At 46.4% G+C, this 24151-nt stretch overlaps 1 protein-coding gene and 1 pseudogene across 4 annotated transcripts; both read left to right on the top strand.

Moving 5' to 3' along the window:
• LOC115465113 overlaps positions 1 to 24151 on the top strand; it is a 500577-nt pseudogene that overhangs the window by 176247 nt on the left and 300179 nt on the right.
• LOC115465027 (gastrula zinc finger protein XlCGF8.2DB-like) lies at positions 13902 to 23229 on the top strand. 4 transcript variants are annotated; one of them, XM_030195450.1, is made up of 4 exons: positions 13902 to 13990; positions 15063 to 15165; positions 15532 to 15658; positions 22201 to 23229. In XM_030195450.1, exons 2-4 carry the CDS (start codon positions 15142 to 15144, stop codon positions 23088 to 23090), a joined length of 1041 nt encoding a protein of 346 aa, XP_030051310.1. In that variant the 5' UTR covers positions 13902 to 13990; positions 15063 to 15141; the 3' UTR covers positions 23091 to 23229. The 4 variants fall into 4 exon arrangements, with proteins under 4 accessions (XP_030051310.1, XP_030051297.1, XP_030051302.1 ...); XM_030195437.1 differs by lacking the exon at positions 13902 to 13990 and adding an exon at positions 14420 to 14456; XM_030195442.1 differs by lacking the exon at positions 13902 to 13990 and adding an exon at positions 14630 to 14711.

Below are 24151 nucleotides of genomic sequence, written 5' to 3'. Positions count from 1 at the left end.
TATGTGAGGCTTCACCTGAAATGCTCAGTTTATAAACATCATTATGCATAAAAGCTTCAGCATACACTTCATCATTTTTAGAGATTGTGCACTTACTGTTTTCAAAATGAATCACAAATCCCTTCTTATCTAATGTAGATACACTAAGCATATTGCAAACTGCTTGGGGAATATACAAGACATCACTTACAGGAATTTCTTTAACTTCATTAGACACTTTGCATTTTAAGAATCCAATACCTTTTGCTTGGATCTTAGCAGTCCCTGCGTTTGCAGTTTTAAGAATACCTTCCTCTGGACACATTTCCTGAAAGAAATCTTTACAATTGGTTAAATGGCATGTGCTCCCCGAATCCAAAATCCAAGTACTTTCATTTGAATTATTATTTACCATAGTCAAAGATTTTTCTGCCATTAGAAAGCCTTTGTGTTTATCTTTGTCCTTCATACATTTCCTGGTTTGAAAATTCTTTAGTTCCATTGGCTTAGGTGAGTTAGAGGGAGTGTTTTGTGTTTCCTTACACCATTTAGATACATGTCCCTCCTTTCCACATGAGTAGCAAATCAGCTTGCCCTTGGGTGGAGTTTTCCCATAGCTCCGCCTTCCTCTGTTCTTTGCCAAGAAATTTGTTTCATTTCTCTCTGACTGACTTTGAGAACAGATCTCCTCAGAATCATTTATTATGCATTCCTGCCTTAGTTTTGATGTTGCCTGTTCAAAAGATTGCCCTTCAATGGCCTCATTTACAGACCTAAAAACATCAAACTTCTTTGATAGTGAGGTAAAAAGAAATGCTTTTTTCAATGCATCACACATGGGAATTCCAGAAAGTTCTAACTTTTGAAATGAAGACATAAGATGCATAATGTGATCATTACATTTACTTTTATCCCTTAATTTGGTTTCATTCAACTCTGCCAACCAAATTGGTTGCTGCTTTGCATATGTAGTTGCATACATAGTTCTCAGCTTACATAAAATGTCCTTTGGTGTATCTTTTCCCTCCACTAATATGGCTTGTTTCTCTGAGAGAGCTTCCAAAAGCATGCACTTCACATAATAGTTTGCATTGTCCCATTCAGCCATATTTTCAGCTGTTCTGTCTTGGTCTAAGCATATATCTAATCTTTTTGCTCGAAGGAGACATATGAATCTTAGTTCCCACTGCTGATAATTAAACTCATTTAATTTAGGCACCTTGAGAGAATAGAACAATGGTGAATTTCTTCCCTCAGCCATTTTCTTAGCCTTCTGTCTGCTGTGTGGGGGGAGAGAGAGACAGACTGAATCTTTCCTTTAAAACTTAAGAGAAAAATGTGGCCTTTTTTCTGCCTGGTAATATTTCTCTTCTTTTTCAATTCCTGGCCCTGGGCCCATAACCCTTTTGTTGGATTATTTGTAGTAAATAATTAGCAGATTTTAGTACACACAGCTTCAGCTTTAGAAATGTTAATTTCTTTCTTCATCTCTCTCTCATTCACCCCTGAATAATTCACTGCTGAGTCACTTTAAAGTTGAAGTAACAAAACATCTGTTTACTCACAGTTTGTAGTTAGATTATAATCAGACAGGCTTATATATACATATTACTATACATTTGTATTATCAGCTCCTTCCATGTGCTTAGATGGTAATGGATGCTCACACCACCATAGATCCTCTCAGGTTAGGAGAGATCATGAGCTCCATGTGCTCCATGTGCTGTGTCTGCTGCATCTAACCCCCACAGGAAGTTGCATAGCTGTGTGACCTCTCTAAGTAATTCACATCAGAGGTCACAGAGTAATCACAGAGAAATAATAGGTGACAGGCAATGCATGTAAAATACAATTACATTCCAACAATCTTGAGATCCACATGCAAACTACTTAATGTCATTAACAATCAATTACTGGTGTTAATTGGTGCAAATCTATACTTATGCGCATATCTGCCTGTGCACTATTCTATAATGCTGCACACCCAGTGGTGTCTCATGTGCAACCCTAAAGGGGCTTGGCCAGGGGAGGGGCATGGGCAGGTCAGGAGTGTTCCAAATGTAGGCGCAGTGTTATAGAATTCCTGGGTAATGTGCTCAACTTATGTGCCAGTGTTTACACCAGGTTTCAGCGAGCGAATGTCCTCGTGCCAAAGTGGGGTGCAGGAATCGATGCTAAGTGCTATTCTATCAAGGGCGTTTGGCTTGGAGCAACCTTTATAGAATATGGTCACTGCAGATCTTTACTGCGCCTAGATTTGGGCACAATTTAATGAAATTGGGCCTTAATGCCTCCCCTCCCTTTTTACTAACTCCCCCATCCATTTTCCCACTATAACCCCACTGACATAGCCCCCTGTGACATCCATTCTCCCCTCACTATAACCCCATGTGACGTCCATTCTCCCCTCACTATAACCCCACTGGCACAGCCCCCTGTGACATCCATTCTCTCCTCACTATAACCCCATTGTCCCAGCTCTGTGTGACGTCCATTCTCCCCTCACTATAACTCCACTGACACAGCCCCCTGTGACATCCATTCTCCCCTCACTATAACCCCACTGACACAGCCCCCTGTGACATCCATTCTCCCCTCACTATAACCCCACTGTCCCAGCTCTCTGTGACGTCCATTCTCTCCTCACTAAAACCCCACTGTCCCAGCCTCCTGTGACATCCATTCTATCCTCACTATAACCCCACTGTCCCAGCTCTGTGTGACGTCCATTCTCCCCTCACTAAAACCCCACTGTCCCTGCCCCTGTGACATCCATTTTACCCTTAGATAGAAGGGTGGACAAAGGGATCTTAGTGATCCATATAGAAAAGGGACACACTGTAGAATAATTTTTAAAAAACATTTAGACAGAAGGGAAGAATCAGAAACAGGTGGTGGTTTTTTAGCAGGGGTGTGGGTGGAGGACATGAAGAAGGGAGGAACAGACAGGGGTCAAAGGGGAGAGTGGGGATCTTATTCTCAGACACACCCTAATAACAATCCCCTATGCCATCCCTTTTACACACACAGAATCCGCTTACCCTCATTCTCTCTCACTCCCCCATCTCTTGGCACTGATCCCGTCTCCACTCACTCTCACCCTGTCTACACAGCAATGCAGCGCTCACTCGCTTTCTTTTTCACTAAATCACACCAAGAAAGCGGTCACATTCAGAACTGCTTTTTCTCAGCATGGCCAGGGGCTGCTGTCAAAAATGTAAAATTCTCCCGTACCCAGCGATTTCAGGATCTCAAAATTCTCCTTCATCACATCCTTGTAAAGTTCCTTCTGCCATTCTTCTAAATCCTCCCACTCCTCCTGCCAGAAATAGATGGCAATGTCCTCAAAGGTTACTGGGACCTGAAACACAAACCAGAAACACACTCAGGCTTCAGTGCAGGTAGCACCTTGTTAAAATGTTACGCTTTTTTATTTTTAAATGTCTCTATTGAAACAGATAAAAGAGTAGGTTCTACAATCCAAGTGTTTTTAACACACCTATAAAGTTACATTCCTATAGGCGGGTTAGCATTTCGAAGACCTGCCTCAGGGTTCAGTGGTCCATGTATGATCTCCGCATTGTATAGTGAGTGGTCCGTGTATGATCTCTGCATTGTATAGTGATCACTATACAATGCGGAGATCATACACGGACCACTGAACCCTGAGGCAGGTCTTCGAAACGGCGGCCATCGTTGGTCGTGGTCAGAGTGTAAGAAGAATCCGCACATCTAGACACCTGATAAAGCTAAGTAATGTCTGGTGTTGATTTGAATGTATGAAGTGATCTACTAGAAAACGAAAGACAGAAGAAAAGAAACATATGTGAAAAATACAAGAATTAATTAACACACACACACAGGTTTTCTGGCCGATGATGAAGAAGCCCAGCCCCCAAAGCTTGTAGATACGCTGGGGGCTTCTCAAGGCCTTTCCTCTGTTTTTCAGTCAGACCTTTTGATGCTTATTATTATTGTGAATCTCCTAATTTTCTAGATTGACATTAAATTGTTTAAAGAGATTATCTTGTGTATACATTTATAGTTTTGAACTCACTTATATATATTGTCATCTACCAACATTTGCTTATTTCCGATCTGACGAAGAAGGGCAACCTTCGAAAGCTAATCAAGAAATGTATTAAGTTATGTCCAATAAAAAAAGGTATCATCTTATTTTCTTTCCCATGTATTATTTTGTTTTTCTTCTATTGATTACCAAAACTCACCAGAAACCAACTGTACCCACATATAGGTGCCTCCTTCACCCGTAAGGGCTATGGTAGTGGTGTACAGTTGGGGGTGGTGGGTTTTGGGGGACTCAGCAGACAAAATAAGGGAGCAATTTATTTATTTTATTTATTTGTTGCATTTGTACACCACATTTTCCCACCTATTTGCAGGCTCAATGTGGCTTACATAGTACTGTCAGAGGCATTTGCCCAGTCGGTTGAACAAATACAAGGTTGTATGGTGATCGAATGTGGAGGGTCGGAAGGGATGAAGGTTGTGTGTTGTCCAGTACATAAGTATTGCCACACTGGGACAGACCAAAGGTCCATCAAGCCCAGTATCCTGTTTCCAACAGTGGCCAATCCAGGTCACAAATACCTGGCAAGATCCCAGAAAATCTCAATACATTTTATGTTGCTTATCCCAGAAATAAGCAGTGGATTTTCCCAAGTCAGTTTAATAATGGTCTATGGACTTTTCCTTTAGGAAGCTGTCCAGACCCTTTTTAAGCCCCACTAATCTAACTGCCTTTACCACATTCTCTGGCAACAAATTCCAGAGTTTAATTACAAGTTGAGCGAATAAAAAGTTTCTCTGATTCGTATTAAATTTACTACTTTGTAGCTTCATTGCACGCCCCCTAGTCCTAGTATATTTGGAAGGAGTCAACAAATGATTCATATCTACCTGTTCCACTCCACTCATTATTTTATAGATCTCTATCATATCTCCCCTCAGCCGTCTCTTCTCAAAGCTGAAGAGCCCTAGACGCTTCAGCCTTTCCTCAAAGGGAAGTCGTCCTATCCCCTTTATCATTTTTGTCGCCCTTCTCTGTACCTTTTCTAATTCCACTATATTTTTGTTTAGATGTGGCGACCAGAATTGAACACAATATTCGAGGTGCGGTCGCACCATGGACCGATACAAAGGCATTATAACGTCCTCACTTTTGTTTTCCATTCCTTTCCTAATAATACCTAACATTCTATTTGCTTTGTTAGCCGCTGCTGCACACTGAGCAGAGCATTTCAACGTATCATCAACAACAACACCGAGATCCCTTTCTTGGTCGGTGACTCCTAACGTGGAACCTTGCAGACAGCTGTTTAAGACTGCGTCACAATATTAGGCCAACGACTGCAGCTGCGGTGGGAGCCTTTCTGGTCCGTACTGACTCATGTGGCCCGGAGTCGTGTGTTAAATGGTTGATGTGTTTCACGTAGTACTGTTGGAAGAACGTACTGTACTGTTATCATTACATGGGGCATTGGGTGGTGTGAGGGGTGGGTGGGAGGGAGTTCTGGTCTTTTTTATGTTTATCTCTGTTTTACTGCTTTGTTTTCTTGTTAAAGATAGGATTTTTTTTTTTTACTCTATGAATTTTTATCTGTAGCCCAGACATGGCCCGGAATTGAAATTCCAGGTTTAATGGCGGCACCGCCGACTGAAAATCAGGCCCCACCTTATTTACTCATTTTCTCTTTTTATATATTTTCTTTCCCCTCTGATTTTTATTTTTGTTACATTTGTACCCCGCGCTTTCCCACTCATGGCAGGCTCAATGTGGCTTACATATTATACTAGTAAAAAAGGCCCGTTTCTGACACAAATGAAACGGGCGCTAGCAAGGTTTTCCTCGGAGTGTGTATGTTTGGGAGAGTGTATGTGAGAGTGACTGTTTGAGAGTCAGAGTGAAAGTGTGATTGTGTGAGAGAGAGCGTGAGTCTGGGTGTGAGTGTGTTTGTGAGAGAGTGTGTGTGTGAGAATGAGAGTGTGTGCAAGTGTGTATGTGAGACACAGTGTGAGTGAGAGTGTGTGTGTGTGGGCGAGAGAGAGAGTGTGTGTGTGAGACACAGATTCTCTGTTTGAGTGAGTGTATGAGACCAAGCGAGTGTGTGAGTGACTGTGTGGCACATAGAGAGTGAATGTGATACAGTGTGAGACAGAGTGTGTGAGAGTGAGAAAGACATTGTATATGAGAGAGAGAATGTGAGCCGTGCCCTTCCAATCCATGGCCATCTGTCCCCTGCCCCCTCCATTCATCCTTTTCCAGCAATTCCCCTCTGTCCCTGAGCCCTGCCCTCCCAATCCATGGCCATCCATGTTTGTCTGTCACCTGCCCCCTCCATTCATCCCTATCCAGCATTTCCCCTCTCTGCCTGAGGCCTGCCCTGCAATCCATATCCATCCATGCCCATCTGTCCCCTCCATTCATCCCTATGCAGCAATTCCCCTCTCCCTGAGTCCTGCCCTTCCAATCCATGCCCATCTGTCACCTGGCCCCTCCATTTTTCCCTATCCAGCATTTCCCCTCTCTGCCTGAGGCCTGCTCTGCAATCCATATCCATCCATGCCCATCTGTCCCCTCCATTCATCCCTATCCAGCAATTCCCCTCTCCCTGAGTCCTGCCCTTCCAATCCATGCCCATCCATGCTCCTCTGTCACCTGGCCCCTCCATTTTTCCCTATCCAGCATTTCCCCTCTCTGCCTGAGGCCTGCTCTGCAATCCATATCCATCCATGCCCATCTGTCCCCTCCATTCATCCCTATCCAGCAATTCCCCTCTCCCTGAGTCCTGCCCTTCCAATCCATGCCCATCCATGCTCATCTGTCACCTGGCCCCTCCATTTTTCCCTATCCAGCATTTCCCCTCTCTGCGTGAGGCCTGCTCTGCAATCCATATCCATCCATGCCCATCTGTCTCCTCCATTCATCCCTATCCAGCAATTCCCCTCTCCCTGAGTCCTGCCCTTCCAATCCATGCCCATCCATGCTCCTCTGTCACCTGGCCCCTCCATTTTTCCCTATCCAGCATTTCCCCTCTCTGCGTGAGGCCTGCTCTGCAATCCATATCCATCCATGCCCATCTGTCTCCTCCATTCATCCCTATCCAGCAATTCCCCTCTCCCTGAGTCCTGCCCTTCCAATCCATGCCCATCCATGCTCCTCTGTCACCTGGCCCCTCCATTTTTCCCTATCCAGCATTTCCCCTCTCTGCCTGAGGCCTGCTGTGCAATCCATATCCATCCATGCCCATCTGTCCCCTCCATTCATCCCTATCCAGCAATTCCCCTCTCCTTTTCCCTATCCAGCATTTCCCCTCTCTGCCTGAGGCCTGCTGTGCAATCCATATCCATCCATGCCCATCTGTCCCCTCCATTCATCCCTATCCAGCAATTCCCCTCTCCCTGAGTCCTGCCCTCCCAATCCATGCCCATCCATGCTCCTCTGTCCCCTGCCCCCTCCATTCATCCATTTCCAGTAATTCCCCTCTCTCCCTGTGCCCTGCCCTCCTAATCCATACCCATCCATGCTCCTCTGTCCCCTGCCGCCTCCATTCATCCTTTTCCAGCAAGTCCCCTCTCGCCCTTCCATGACCCCCCCCCCCTCGCATCCATGCTAGTCTCTCTCCCATGTCCCAGCCTGGCCCGCCCTCTTCCCCCCCCCCTTCGCATCCATGCCCCCCCCTTCGCATCCATGCATCCCTTTTTTTTTTTTTTATTCTTTTTAACTTTACCTCCGTGGCGGTTCGTGCAGCGAAGCGTCAGGGAAGGAGGCGGCGCTCCCGACGTCTAGCTTTCCCTTCGCTGTGTTCCGCCTTATTTTGAAGGCGGAACACAGCGAAGGGAAGGCTAGACGTCGGGAGCGCCGCCTCCTTTCCTGACGTTTCGCTTCCGGATTTGTTTGTTTTGTCGCGAGGGCGGGGCAGAGACGGCTGGCTGGCTTGAAGGCTTCACACCACGAATCCACGAACCCTTCAGCCTCAGCCTGGAAGGTTCGTGGTGGTGAAGCCACCAAAATTGCTCCGGGCCCCGCCCTCGAGGGCGGAGCAATGGCAGAACAACGAAGGGGTTGGCAGGGAGGGAGGCAGGGAGGTGGGGGGGTGGGAAATCGGTCCAGGCCCCGCCCTTGCGTCAAACGTCATGACGTTGAGGGCGGAGCAATGGCAGAACAACGAAGGGGTTGGCAGCGAGGCTTGTTGTATTCCTATTGGTGTGACGCAGCTGTGACGCTCGTTTCACATCATGGCGGCGCCCAGATGTACTGTGGTTAAAAGTGGTTACAGAGCTTCGAACATACGAACTTTTGAAGCCTCAAAGTGTGGTTCAGAACGTTCATGGTGCTTTTTATGTGCAGTTGGGGCGTGGCGTAGGTCGCAGAAGGGGCGTGGCTGAGGGCGGTGGTGAGTAGTCCGAATAGCCAGGAGGACTACAGCAGTTCAGGACTTCACTGCCACAGTTGGAGGGAGTTTCAGAACGTTCAAGGTGGGATTTATTTATATAGATACAGGTACTTATTTGTACCTGGGGCAATGGAGGGTTAAGTGACTTGCCCAGAGTCACAAGGAGCTGCCTGTGCCTGAAGTGGGAATCGAACTCAGTTCCCCAGGACCAGAGTCCACCACCCTAACCATTAGGCCTCTTCTCTCTTTCTGTCGCGGTCCCCTTTTCTCCTCTTGCTGATCTCATCCCCGCCTCCCATTTCTTGTCTGTCATTTATCTTGTCTTCCTTTTATTCTTTCCAAGCCAATTGAAGTTGGAAAGAATTTTACACAACGGGTTGAGATATTAGTCATGCTGTGCTGCTTGGTGAAGAGGTTTATGTAGGCAGTGGCGTACCTAGGGTAGTTGACACCCGGGGCCGGTCATTTTTTAACACCCCCCCCCCCCAAATCCAGTACTAGGCATGCCAAGAATACAAAACACTCAGGACTTATAGAGCAATTCTACCATACCATAAGCAGTAATTTCTACGAGTCACACAAGGAAAAGGAAAGCATCTTAAACACTACAGTGAGCACTAGAACATCAATTCACCTATTGTAAAACGAAACCAGACAGAATAGTACAGATCGTAGATCCTGCACAGTCAATGCCAACTGAAAGAAAGCCATGTCTTTTTCACAAACACAGATACACCCTAATCCACTATAGAATAAGTAATCATAAACTTTCTATTTAGACATAAATTAAACTGAACCCCCAATGCCAGACTCTGCATACAATGCAACACCACAGAAACAAAAACTGTCCCCTAGTACTGTGCAAAATATAAAGACAGCAGATGTAAATTTGAAAAAAACTAACAAGTACCAATCACCACTTTACAAATTAACAAATAGAAATAAAACAAATATAGAAAGTAAAATAATACCATTTTATTGGACTAATACATTTAGCTTTCAGAGGCCAAAACCTCCGTCCTCGGGTCAGTACAATATAGTGCTGTTACAGTATCCTATCCTGACCTGAGGAAGGGGGTTTTGTTCTCCGAAAGTTAGTCAAAATGTATTAAAATTAGTCCAATAAAAAGATTACCTTATTTACATGTTCTATTATAAACATTTAACACATCTACAATACTTTATCCTAAAGCAAAAAAAATAAAAAAATATATTTTATTTACAGTTTGTTGTCTCTGGTTTCTGCTTTCCTCATCTTCTTTTCACCGTCTTCCTTCCATCCAGCATCTGTCTTCACTCTCTCTCTCTGCCATCCAGTGTCTGCCCTCTCTGCCGTCCCTTCCATCCACTGCCTGCCCTTTCTTTCTGCCCCTTCAATCCACCATTTGCCCTCCCTCTCCCATCCATCCAGGATCTGCCCTCCCTCTCGCTCCCCCTTCCATCTAGGATCTGTCCCCTCTCTCTCTCTGCCCCTTTTTTCAGCCCCCAGTTCCAGCCCCCTTCTCCCCTCTGAACACCCCCACCCCAGTCCCCTTCTCCCCTCCCCTTCTCCCCTCTGAGATCCCCACCCCAGTCCCCTTCTCCCCTCCCCTGTCTGAGATACCCACCCCAGTCCCCTTGTCCCCTCCCCTTTTCCCCTCTGAACACCCCCACCCCAGTCCCCTTCTCCCCTCCCCTGTCTGAGATCCCCACCCCAGTCCCCTTCTCCCCTCTGAGATCCCCACCCCAGTCCCCTTCTCCCCTCCCCTTTTCCCCTCTGAACACCCCCACCCCAGTCCCCTTCTCCCCTCTGAGATCCCCACCCCAGTCCCCTTCTCCCCTCCGCTTTTCCCCTCTGAACACCCCCACCCCAGTCCCCTTCTCCCCTCCCCTTCTCCCCTCTGAGATCCCCACCCCAGTCCCCTTCTCCCCTCTGAGATCCCCACCCCAGTCCCCTTCTCCCCTCCGCTTTTCCCCTCTGAACACCCCCACCCCAGTCCCCTTCTCCCCTCCCCTTCCCTTCTCCCCTCTGAGATCCCCACCCCAGTCCCCTTCTCCCCTCTGAACACCCCCACCCGAGTCCCTTTCGCCCCTCTCCTTCCCCACCTCAGTCCCGTTAAAACCGGCGAAGCAGCGTCACAGGCAGCGCCCCTCGTGCCCTGCTTGTAAAAAAAAAATCAAATCTCCTTCCTTCTCCTCGTCTTGACATCTTGATGTCGACTCGGGCCTTCCAATCAAAAGGCCTGAGTCGACGTCAAGACGTCAAGACGAGGAGGAGAAGGAAGGAGATTTTATTTTATTTTTACAAGCAGGGCACGAGGGGCGCTGCCTGCGACGCTGCTTCGCCGGTTTTTTTAATGTGTGGCGCCGCGGGAACGGCCACGGGAGGCGGCGGGAGCGGAGCACCCCCCACCCACTGGCACCCGGGGCGGACCGCCCCCACCGCCCCCCCCCCTTGGTACGCCACTGTATGTAGGGTCGTTGGGGTAGGCCTTTTTGAAGAGCTTGGTTTTTAGTGATTTCCTGAAGTTCAGGTGGTCATGGATTTTTTTCACAGCTTTTGGGATGACATTCCATAGTTGTGCACTTATGTAGGAGAAGCCGGATGCGTAAGTTGTTTTGTTTTTCAGTCCTTTGCAATTTGGGTACCTCAAATCAACCTATGCATCCAGCTTTTCCTACATAAGCACACAGCTATGGAACGCATTACCAAAAGGCGTGAAAACAACTTATGATCACCTAAACTCCCGGAAATCATTAAAAACTAACCTGTTCAAAAAGGCATACCCTACCGACCCAACTTAAATGCCTGTTCTCAGAGGGGTTTGGCGCTTTCGAATCGCGTTTTTCCAAATATAAGCCTGGCTGCCGTGTTTTGAGCGGTCTGAAGTTTCTTTATAATTTGTACTTTGCATCCCGCATAAATTCCGTTGCAGTAGTTTACATGGCTTAGTACCATTGTGCAAAATGTTTCCCTCGGGAAGAATGGTTTCACGCATTTGAGTTTCCACATTGAGTGGAACATTTTCTTTGTTGTAGATTTCACTTGGTTCTCTAGTGTAAGGTTACAGTCGATTGTGACACAGAGAACTTTCAGGCTGTCTGAGATAGGGAGGGTATAATCTGGGGTGTTTATGTTTGTGGGTTTGTTCGTATTGTATTGGGATGAGAGGATGAGACAGTGTGTTTTTTCTGTGTTGAGTTTTAGTTGAAATGCGTTAAATCTGGATCTAATTGGCAACCCTACCTAGCTGTTGTCTTTTTCGGTCCCCTGCTCCCTCTAACATCAACTTCCTGTTCCAGGGCAGGGGACCGGCAGAGCTGACAGCCATGCAACTGCTCAGCCGATATCAGGGGCGTATCTGGACTCCGGCGGTAGGGGGGGCCAGAGCCAGAGGGAGGGGGCACATTTTAGCCCCCCCCCGCCGCCGCCGCCGAGCCCCCACCGCCGAGCCCCCACCGCCACCAATGACTCCACCCCCCTCCCGCCGCCAACCCTCCCCCGCTGCCGTTCTTACTTTTGCTGGCGGGGGACCCCAACCCCCGCCAGCAGAGGTCTACTTCCACCTGCCGCAAAAACTTCTTCTTCAGCCGGCGGGGGACCCCAAACCCCCGCCAGCCGCCCCGTGGTGTTTAAAATTCATCTTCGGCCTCCGTGGCCGTGCTGCTGTGATAGGCGCTGTTGAAATCCACTTCGGAGTCTGACGTCGTTGTACGTTGTACGTGCTGCGACGTCAGACTCCGAAGTGGATTTCAACAGCGCCTATCACAGCAGCACGGCCACGGAGGCCGAAGATGAATTTTAAACACCGCGGGGCGGCTGGCGGGGGTTTGGGGTCCCCCGCCGGCTGAAGAAGAAGTTTTTACGGCAGCGGCAGGTGGAAGCAGACCTCGGCTGGCGGGGGTTGGGGTCCCCCGCCAGCAAAAGTAAGAACGGCAGCGGGGGAGGGTTGATGGCGGTAGGGGGGTCCAGGGCAAAATCTGCGGGGGCCCAGGCCCCTGAGGCCCCACGCAGATACGCCCCTGGCCGATATTCAGCGCAGGCTAGTTACATTCGACATGGTAAACCACAACATACTACTAAGACTACTTAGCCATTTTGGGATTGAAGGAAATGTACGTAATTGGATTAAAGGTTTTCTAACCACCAGAACTTATCAAGTAAAATCGAACTCAAACATATCACCACCGTGGAAAGCAGTATGCGGAGTATGATGCATAGAAATGTCACTTTGGTTCTAGTGTACCAAGGGCGGGGTGGTCTGCCCCAGGTGCAGACAGGAAGGGTATGTGCTGAGCAGTTGCATGGCTGTCAGCTCTGCCGGTCCCCTGCCCTGGAACAGGAAGTTGATGTTAGAGGGAGCAGGGGACCGACAAAAACAACAGCTAGGTAGGGTTGCCAATTAGATCCAGATTTAACGCATTTCAACTAAAACTCAACACAGAAAAAACACACTGTCTCATCCTCTCATCCCAATACAATACGAACAAACCCACAAACATAAACACCCCAGATTATACCCTCCCTATCTCAGACAGCCTGAAAATTCTCTGTGTCACAATCGACTGTAACCTTACACTAGAGAACCAAGTGAAATCTACAACAAAGAAAATGTTCCACTCAATGTGGAAACTCAAACGCGTGAAACCATTCTTCCCGAGGGAAACATTTTGCACAATGGTACTAAGCCATGTAGACTACTGCAACGGAATTTATGCGGGATGCAAAGTACAAATTATAAAGAAACTTCAGACCGCTCAAAACACGGCAGCCAGGCTTATATTTGGAAAAACGCGATTCGAAAGCGCCAAACCCCTCTGAGAAAAATTGCACTGGCTCCCAATCAAAGAACGTATTGCTTTCAAAATCTGCACCCTGGTTCATAAAATTATCTATGGCGAAGCCCTGGGATACATGACAGACCTCATAGACCTACCAACCAGAAACACAACAGGATCAACATGAACATACCTAAATCTCCACTATCCAAGCTGCAAAGGACTAAAATACAAATCAACCTATGCATCCAGCTTTTCCTACATAAGCACACAGCTATGGAACGCATTACCAAAAGCCGTGAAAACAACTTATGATCACCTAAACTTCCGGAAATCATTAAAAACTAACCTGTTCAAAAAGGCATACCCTACCAACCCAACTTAAATGCCTGAACCCTGCAACACAACGAAACCAAAGCTCGTAATGGACATATAATAACTCTTCCGCTCTACGATTCTCTTCCTCTCTACGATTCCCTAATGTGTCTGTACACACAAACCTTATTCTACCACAACAGTACTGTATTTGCTCATACCGGAACTGGCGAAAGGCCTTTATGGTACTATGTAAGCCACATTGAGCCTGCAAATAGGTGGGAAAATGTGGGATACAAATGTAACAAATAAAATAAAATCCAGTTTTGAGCTTACCCCAATGCATTTGGGGACGGGGAAATCAGAACCACAAGTCCCTGCATGCAATGGGGTAAACCCAGGACTGGATCAATTCTGTTTGGCGAATCTGGATCTAGTTGTCAACCCTACAGCTGCACAACTGCTCAGTGCACCTCCATGCTTGGAGGAGGGGGGGAGCTCTGCCCCGGATGGTAACCAAAGTAGGTAGCCACTGCACTTTGGCTTGCTTCCCTGTTGTGGCGTAGCCACAGATGGGCCTGGGTGGGCTGGGGCCCACCCACATAGGACTCAGGCCCACCCAACAGTAGCATATGTTTAGCATTAGCTGGTGGGGATCCCAAGCTCTGCCAGCTGAAGACTTCCCCCTGATGGTAATGAAAATGCTGCTCTCCACCATACTGGCACCTGTGAATGCTCAGTTTTCAGTGCATGCCTGCTGCAGACTACCAAGGTGGAGTGAAGCATTTTCCCACCAGCTGAGATATTTTTTTGGTGTGGGGGGGTGGGGGAGGAGAACATTTGGTGCCCACCCGCTTCTTGCCTAGGCCCACCCAAAATCTGCTGTCTGGCTACGCCCCTACTCCAAATATTTCTGTCTAGAAAAGTCCACTGATTTCAATAGCTGGGATCAGGGACTTCAAATCCCACACTGCTTTTGGAATGCAGGTATAAAGCAGGACTTGTAAAAAAAAGCCTCCTGCAACTGGGTATTTTAGCAGCTCTGTTTTGTTTTGTTTTGGTGGTGGTGGTGGGTGGGGTGCGGGACAAAAATCTTGACATATGAATGAAGAGGTATCCAAATACATGCCCAGTTTATTTTCGTTTGGTTGTTTTGTCAAATAGGTTTGTTTGAGGTTTTGCTCGCTGTATCATCATCATGTTGTATCGCATTGTATCTACTACATATAAGCTGCTACTATTGTAAGTTTCTTGTTCTTTTCTCCTTGATACATTGTTCAGGATGTATTCAATAATAAAAGCAGAGCTACCAAGTTTGGTCTAAGGTCTCTCTTTCCTGGAAGCTTTGTAAAAAGACACCTAAAAACAAAATATTAATAAAGGGGGTGGGGGAGGGGACCTGGATTCTTAGCCAAGCCCTCCCTCGCCTTTTTCCTCCCACACAAGTTACTGCCTGTGGCTCAGTGTGATGTCATCAGCCTGCGCCCAGCAGAAAGGAGAGGTGCTGGAGATGGACGGCAGATTAAGCACTGCAACTTGAAGCTTCCAGCCTCTGATCTCAGCTTCTGCCCATCTTTCCCTCTTCTCTTTCAGTAAACAGCTCACCTTCCCCAGCATGCCACTGCAGCCAGAGACCCCAATTAATTTCTAATCCTGCAAAGCAAAGAGGAAAATGCCTGCTGGAGCTTCTGCTCAGGTAGGAGATGGTTCCCAACTTCCTGTCCTCCCTATACAAACGCTTTCTAACTTGAGACACAGCAGAGACTGGCCTGATTTTAATAGGACCCAGTCAGAGCAGACCTGTGGCAGAGGGAAAATACTTGTTGAGACCCTACTGGGTGTAAGGAGAGGGAGAACAGGAGTTCCACAAAGTGATATTTTGTGTCCCCAGTTCTGTGCATACCTGGTTACCAGTTGCTATATCCATGCTCTGAAATTGGGACTGTGTATTATTTCACATTGAAAACTCTCTCCCTGCCCTGCCGAGCCCTGTTGCTGGGAAGTCTCCTGATGAATGAACCTGATGCAGAAGGTGCTTAGTGTGGAAGGGTTTGTTTTTCAGGCCTCCGTATCCTTCGAGGACATCGCCATCTATTTCTCCCAGGAGGAGTGGGAGGATTTAGAGGAATGGCAGAAGGATCTTTATGTAGATGTGATGAAAGAAAATTACCAGACCCTGATCTCACTGGGTAAGAAAGAATTTAACATTTTTACCAGCAACCCTAGCATATAAAGATAATCTAAGTTATGAGGCTGTCTGCTATAATTCTTAAAAATTATCACATTGTTTTCTTTAATTGTAAAAATGAAGGGGGTGGGGCAGGGGAATGACAGCGCATATGCTGTCTCCTCAGATCTTAGATCTGCCTATCTCATCCACATCCCCTAACCTCTCTGTTCTCTCATACTCAAGACCTATTCCCCCCATCTCGATTCTTCCTCTGTTCTCTCCATCTCTGATGCTTACTCCTCTTCATCTCTAAATCAGATCTCACTTTCCTCTTCCCATTCTTTTGATTCTTTACCTGTCCTCCTCTCGCTCTCTCTCTCTCATCTGATTCTTCCCTGCTCAGATTTTCACCCTTCTCTAATTTCCTTGTTTCTGATCACCCCTCACTTCCTCCCCATCTCAGTTCTCCTTTTTGCCCTTTACTCCCATATATGAAGTTGTTCTTCATTCTTCACCTCTGATTTTTTTCCCTTCTTTCTTTCTGTCCCCCCATTTCTAGTCTTTCTCCAGACTCCCTATATCTTACTCCCCATGTTCTCTTTAATAATCTCTTCCTCATTTTCGAACCCCCTTCTGCTCTACATTCCAAAATCCACACATCTGTCTTTTAGATTCTTTCCCTATGACAAACTCCCTGCCCAATGCTGATCACTAAGATCCGTTTTTTTCCACTACCAAAAATACACAAATAATTCAGATTGGAAAAAAGGATGACCTATGAAGTAAAATTAAATGTGCATTTCTTTATTCACAAATTTTTGCAGATATGTTACAGGATTGCAACATTTCAGAAATTTCACTGTGGAATGTTTTAAATGGGGGTAATCTTAAAAAGCCATTTCCACAGCTAAAACAATGGGTTAAATAGCACCGAAATAGCCTTTTAAAAAATGTGTCTGTAGTACATAAAACTAAATTTATATACATACAGTTTATTTCACTTAAGTTTATTGGACTTAAATAAAGGCAGTTGCAGGGTGGTGTTGCAGTTTTGATTTACATGCATTCTTTGATAAAATGCACATGGAAAATAAAGTGGGAAAATTGTGAATAGAAAAGAGCAGCTGTGAATGTCTGAGTGCATTTTCCATCGGGAATCTTCAAAGGGAAAATAGAGTCCTTGAAAACTGATATAACCTTTTCAATACCTGCTTCACAGGTTAGGCGGCCTGTAGCAAGATAATTTTCATAACGTGCTACCACAGGAAACAGAGCATTGGTTATAGGGCAGATAGAATGGATGTCACCCGGGGCATGGTCAATCAGGTTATAGTGAGGGCAGAATGGATGTCTCATAGGGCTTTGTCAGTGAGGTTATATTGAGGGGAGAATGGATGTCACATGGGGTTATAATGAGGGGAGAATGGATGTCACAGGGGGCTGTGTCAGTGGGGTTATAGTGAGGGGAGAATGGATGTCACATGGGGTTCTAATGAGGGGAGAATGGATGTCACAGGGGGCTGTGTCAGTGGGGTTATAGTGAGGGGAGAATGGATATCACATGGGGTTATAATGAGGGGAGAATGGATGTCACAGGGGGCTGTGTCAGAGGGGGTTAAAGTGAGAGGAGAATGGATGTCCACAGGGCTGTCAGTCGGGTTATTGTGAGGGGAGGGCTGTCAGTCGGGTTATTTGAGGGGAGAACTGATTCACAAGGGTCTGAATCAGTGGGGTTATAGTGAGGGGAGAATGGATGTCACATGGGGCTTTGTCAGTGAGGTTATATTGAGGGGAGAATGGATGTCGCACAGGGCTGGGACAGTGGGTTATAGTGAGGGGATGATGGATTTCACATGGGGCTGGGTTGGTGGGTTCATATTAAAGGGAGAAACAAGTGGAAAAGTGCACACTTTGTGTGACAGAATAGCACATTTCCTTCCTTCCTTTGATTACAAACTCAGGCATTCTTGTTCAGGACTAGATGTGAAAATACATGCCCCCCCCCCCCAATATTTAAAACCATTTTAACCATCCAGGAATACCTGCTGGCTGGTTAAATAGTGCTTACTTGACTATCCGGAAATATTCAGCTGGAGAGAGCCAGTCATGTACCGCTGAATATTGCTGGTTAGCACTTGGCAGATAACCGGTTATCCTTTAATATTCAGTGCATCGCCAGCTACGTTTGGTGGCCAAATTAGGCTGCCAAAATAGCAGGCTCGTCTTTAGCCAGTTTAAATGTAACTAGCCTGCACTGAATATCGGCTTGCCCAGTTAAATTTAAACCATCCAAGGAACACCCTAATACAGTGCAGTGGTTCCCAAGCCTGGTCCTGGAGGCACCGCAGCCAGTCAAGTTTTCAGGATAACCACAATGAATATTGATGAGAGAGATTTGCATGCACTGCCTCCACTGCATTCAAATCTCTCTCATGAATATTTAACATTTATTTAACAAGGCCTACAACAAGAACCAATAGCTTCACTGATCCACTTTCCCAACCCAACCAGCTATGAAAATCCACTTCTGCAATCACCTGCCCAATCACTTCCTGTTTCTTCCCTATTTAATCTCTGCACACTACTAACTGTATCTGATATTCTGGAATGACAATGTCATAACAAAACAATGTAAGCCAGATTGAGCCTGCAAATAGGTGGGATAATGTGGGATACAAATGCAATAAATAATAATAATAATAATTGTAGGTATCCTGAAAACCTGACTGGCTGTGGCACCTCCAGGATCAGGATTGGGAACCCACTGCCCTAATTGTCAGTGCCGGTCACTGGAAATGGCCCTGCATTGAATATCCAGGTTGACCACCAGCCATGAGAATTAGCCAGGCTTCTTCCCGTAGTCTGAATAGAAACATAGAAACATGACAGCAGATAATGGCCAAACGACTCATCCAGTTTGCCCATCCTCTGTAACCCCCAATTCTTCCTGTTCCTAAGCGATCCCACATGCTTATCCCATGCCTTTTTAAATTCTGGAACAGTCCTCGACTCCACCACCTCCACCGGGAGACCATTCCACGCCTCCACCACCCTTTCTGTGAAATAAAATTTCCTTAGGTTACTCCTAAGCCTATTCCCTCTCAACTTTGTCGTATGCCCCCTCATTCCAGAGCTCTCCTTCATTTGAAAAAGGCTCTCTTCCTGTACATAAATGCCCTTGAGATATTTAAACGTCTCTATCATGTCTCCTCTCTCCCAGCGTATACATGTTGAGGTTCATAAGCCTGTCCCTATAATTTTTGCATTCAAGACCGCTTACTAATTTCGTAGCCGCCCTCTGGACCGACTCCGTCCTGTTTATATCTTTCCGTAGGTGCGGTCTCCAGAACTGCACGCAGTACTCCAAATGAGGCCTCACCAGAGAGTGGCAGAATATCACTGCCTTGAGTGAATTCCTTCAAAAAGGCAGTAAATATAGTAACATAGTAGATGACGGCAGAAAAAGACCTGCATGGTCCATCCAGTCTGCCCAAGACAAACTCATATGTGTATACCTTACCTTGATTTGTACCTGTCTTTTTCAGGGCACAGACCGTATAAGTCTGCCCAGCACTATTCCCCGCCTCCCAACCACCAGTCCCGCCTAAATAAATCCCAATCTTCTATATATATAAAAGGCAACCCCAACATTCTGAAGCCTCCACGGAAGTTGAGGCGCCCGAGATATCCAGTGTGCCCTGGAGTGTCTGCACCGCCCTCGCGTCAAAACGTCATGACGTCGAGGGCGGAGCTATTGACACTCAAGGGCTGAAACGGCCCACAGCGAACAAGGCAAGTAGCTTCGAGGGACGGAGGGAGGGGGCCCCTTGCTAGCGCCCGTTTCATTCCGCTCAGAAACGGGCATTTTTTCCTAGTAAATAAATAAAACTAAGGTAATACTTGTTAGAGAAGTGAGCAAGGGCAGATCTAGGCAGTGAGGTCATGAAATTTGAGGAGTTAATTTTAAAATTTAAAGGGAGCAGGGGAGGTAATATCTAATTTAGATGTATGGTTAACGGAGACCACGGAGGACAAAGCTACCTTCATGAGAGGATGGCAAAAGATTTTGGGAGGGAACCGCAAAAGGAAGAATGGGAGACAATTTATAAATGGGTGAACGGACAAAAGCCTTGACAGGAGAATGTATCTACAGTATTGTACAGAACTTACATAATCCCGTCCCTAGTCCAAGTGGAGAGAGGGCACAAATAAGGGAGGAGGGAAGATGTTTTCACATGTGGATGGAGTGCCCTAGAAATCAGGAATGTTGGGAAGGAGTGGTAGTTCTGGCTCAAGAGATTGTAGGGGACAGAGGTGAAACCTACATCTGGAATGTTGCCTGTTAAAACAGTTCAGCTAGTGGGAAGTCTGTTGAGGAGGAGTGGCCTAGTGGTAATGGAGGAGTGGCCTAGTGGTTAGGGTGGTGGACTTTGGTCCTGGGGAACTGAGGAACTGAGTTCGATTCCCACCTCAGGCACAGGCAGCTCCTTGTGACTCTGGGCAAGTCACTTAACCCGCCATTGCCCCATGTAAGCCGCATTGAGCCTGCCATGAGTGGGAAAGCGCGGGGTACAAATGTAATAAAATAGATACTATTGGAGATTCTACATGGAATGTTGCTATTCCACTAGCAACATTCCATGTAGAAGCCTGCGCGGCCACATTGGTGATCTGCAAGGGTCAACTTCTACATGGAATGTTGCTAGTGGAATAGCAACATTCCATGTAGAATCTCAAATAGTAGCAACAGTGGAGGAGTGGCCTAGTGGTAATGGAGGAGTGGCCTAGTGGTTAGGGTGGTGGACTTTGGTCCTGGGAAACTGAGGAACTGAGTTTGATTCCCACTTCAGGCACAGGCAGCTCCTTGTGACTCTGGGCAAGTCACTTAACCCTCCATTGCCCCATGTAAGCCGCATTGAGCCTGCCATGAGTGGTAAAGCATGGGGTACAAATGTAACAAACAAAAAAAAAGCTAGATTTTGGAAGCAGGATAAGCTATCCTTTTGAGAGAAGGGGGTGAAGAAATTGAATGATATTGTGTGGATGGCCAAGATTGCAGCATATATAGAGAGCATTTGATGGGCGTTCTGCCCTCTCACTGAGTGATTGGCATGCAGTATAAACCAGAGTATAGAAAGTCACTATGAGACATGTGAGAACTCTTGAACCAAAATCTTCTTTAATACAGTAATCAAAACAAGGAAAAATAATTTACAGGATGTGCTGGACAAGAGTTTTGCCTTGCAGACTTCGAGTCTGTTTTCCACCAGCTCTCTCTCCATGCAAGAGAGAAGCTGGGAGGAATTCAACAGCATGCTGAGAGTAATGTTGTTTATACTTTTACACTGATGAAATCTTGATAGAGTCACAGTAGCTTGAAGGGGTCGTACAGGGGAATACAGCATAAGCAGTTTCAGTTCATAGAATTCCCTCCCTTACAAACAAAATGTCCTCATTATCATATTTTATAGACCACTGGTTAGGGTGTTTTTAAAATTTAGTATCACAGTGGAACAAGGCCCACTGACCTCCTCCCCCCCCCCCCTTCCCCAGATCTTGCTACCGGCACTACATCCTGCACTACATCCTGCACCATGCAGCTCTCTCTCTCAGCCTGAACTGTGCACTGCCCAAACTCCTTCTCTATTCTCAGAAGAAAGAGAGTAGTGTGGGAAGTTGAGTATGGAGCAGCTGAACACACTGAGAGTCATGTGGTGCTACAAGAAAAACTGCCAGCAGATCTATGGAGCTGCGGGTTTAAAAATGGGGAGGGGGAAGGTGGAGAGCCAGCTTGGAGTTAAAGTGGAGATAGGATGGTGAAAGGTGACTGATGAAGAGGGGGGTGGGGGATGAGGACTGGGTGGGACTAGCTGACATGAAGGTGGAGGAGAATGTGTCAGGGAGAGGAGCTGATGAATAAAAATCTGGGAGTAGACTGGGGGTAGCCTTGACTTTGGTTACACAAATACGCTGACCACATCAGTAGGGGAAACCTCTACAGTGTCATTGGAGAACGACTACCCCGCCCACCTGGTGTGCTGTCCACTTTGTCCAGCAATGATAGCTCTGACTTTGAAGTTGTTTTTTTGTTTCAACATGGCCCCCTGCTAGAAAAATAGTGAACATCAGTGTAGTCGAATATTTACGTGGGTGAAGCAATTTCTTACTTTTATGATTAGTGTATTGAGTCTTATTATCACAGGTGAGTTTAAGGAAGATTTTCAGTTTTTGAGTGTAGAAGGATGTGTGTATTTATTTTGTAAATTGTTTATTTGTATACTGATACTTTTTTTTTTATTGCTGTATCTTGCCTTGGTGCCTACAGGAATGCTAATTAAATGAAGTGCTTTAGCCTCTCCTGATTACTATCCCAGCTCCTGTCATGGTTAGAGGGGGGTATTCTGGAGTCCCCCAGTGGGGAATTCTCTCCATCACTAGCCAAAAACCCTTTACTCACAGCTGAGTCTGATTTCCATTTACTTGAGAGACCTTCACCTCTAAGGTGCAATACATTTGCCAACCCACCCAATGAATAATGTCCTGTGTTTACTTTTCATCTAGAAATTGATGATCCAAGAAGCAATAACATGGAGGGAGATCACTGGGAGCTCAGTGAGAGTGTAGAAGGGAACAAGACGTTATCAGAAAGAGACAGAGGTGCTGCTACTTCCTGTTCTGACTGGGGAACAAAGTTCAAAAACCAACGCATCTCAGAAAAGAAGCAAAGAAATTCAACAGGAAACTCAAGACTGTGTGAGCAAAGTGTCAGTAATGTCACCCATAAAGGGGAAGAGCAGAGAAACCTGACCTTTGAACAGAGCTGTTTATGTGATGTGTGTGGGATATTTTTCAGCAATCTTGTAACTCTGAAATCACATCAGCGATTACATGCTGAAGAAAGACCATCTGCATGTGCAGACTGTGGGGAAGCCTTCGTTCAGAAGGGAGAACTGGAGGAGAAAGAGGAAATCCTCACAAAAGAAAGACCTTTTATATGCTCTGACTGTGGTGAACAGAGACCCCTAAAATTAACAGGATATGGGAATAGTAATGAATCAAACATCTCAGAATACCAGGAAAATAACTTGGAAAAGAAACAGTTTTTGTATAATATAGGCTTTGAAAATGTTTTCACAGAATATCAAAAAATGCACCCTGGAGAAAGACCATTCTCGTGTACAGAGTGTGGTAAAAGCTTTAGTCGTAAAAGAAACCTCACAAGTCACCGCAGAATTCACATAGGAACGAGACCGTTTACGTGTACAGAGTGTGGTAAAAGCTTTAGTCGAAAGACTCATCTTAGAGTACACCTGAAAACCCACACAAATAGAAAGACTGTTTGTAGATGTTACAACAGTGAAATGGCACATACATGTACTGAGTGTGGTAAGTGCTTCAATCTTGAGATGTTCCTTAATAACCACCAGACAGTCCACGCAAAATCCCCTTGAGCTTTAGAAGGAAGCTCCCATTTGCACTTTGGAAGAATTAAGAAGCGCATTAGTTAATCTGAGAAACTTAATGGTTTATGGTTATAATTTACTAATGTTTGATATACCATCTACTATAATAAAACGCACCCTCAACGTTCTGAGGACACTGACGTCACTGCAGGCACTCACACACCGGTTCGTAAGTTCATGGTGGTGAAGCCACAACACTCACCATGTCGGCATGCCCTGCCCTCGCGTCACACGTGATGACATCGAGGGCGGAACACGAAAACAAGGCAAATCAACGCATGGCGCGTTTCCCTACTCCTCCCCTTCCACCAAATCCCAGCCGCAAACACCGACGTGCCCATCACCCCGGCCCCTTTCACCACATCGCCCCGCCCCTTTCAAGGTACCGGCCTGCCCCCGGTACCACACTCTTCCCCTCATTACCTTCCCTCCCCCCTGTCACCTCCCATCCCCTTACGCCACTATCCCTGGTGGTCTAGCGGTACCTGTTCGCTCGGGCAAGAACGAAGGAACCCCCGCTTTCCTGCCCGGAGCGCTGCTGCTAGCTGCCCGGCTGCATCGTGTCTGAGTCCAGCTCTCGGCGAATCAAAATGGCCGCCGAGAGTTGAAGCTGCCTCGCGAGACTTCAACTCTCAGCGGCCATTTTGAAACGCCGAGAGCCGGACTCCCACACGATGCAGCAAGTAAGCTAGCAGCACCGCTACGGGCAGGAAAGAGGGGGCTCTTTCTTTCCTGTCCTGACCGAACAGGTACCTCTACACCACCAGGGAGACAAGCGTAAGGGGAGGGGAAGGGAGTCCGGTGCTGGCTAGGGCCCGTTTCATCAGCGGCAGAAACGGGCCTTTTTTACTAGTTCTCAATAGATATGTCAGAATGGTTTACAATCAATAAAAACAATGAAAAGAAAGGAAAAGAACAACATTTTTTTCAGTTAAAGACCTAACCACTCATACCAGAATGTACTTCACAGTCGACCATAATTCAGAGTAGGTCGTAAACACTTCCTGTATCTAACAAGATCATTCCCAACATACCCTGGCTTATGAGTG

The sequence above is a fragment of the Microcaecilia unicolor genome, chromosome 1 (genome assembly GCF_901765095.1).
Source record: "Microcaecilia unicolor chromosome 1, aMicUni1.1, whole genome shotgun sequence".
NCBI lineage: Eukaryota > Metazoa > Chordata > Amphibia > Gymnophiona > Siphonopidae > Microcaecilia > Microcaecilia unicolor.
Note: the sequence above shows the minus strand (reverse complement) of the source record. Positions and strands in the feature narration are given on the sequence as shown.

What these genes read in the sequence shown, in the direction of transcription:
- LOC115465027 (XM_030195450.1), top strand. Translation starts at nt 15,142, where the DNA reads ATGCCTGCTGGAGCTTCTGCTCAG. An exon ending in CTGCTGGAGCTTCTGCTCAG is followed by an intron (nt 15,166 to 15,531) that starts GTAGGAGATGGT and finishes TTTGTTTTTCAG; the next exon opens with GCCTCCGTATCCTTCGAGGA. An exon ending in CCAGACCCTGATCTCACTGG is followed by an intron (nt 15,659 to 22,200) that starts GTAAGAAAGAAT and finishes CTTTTCATCTAG; the next exon opens with AAATTGATGATCCAAGAAGC.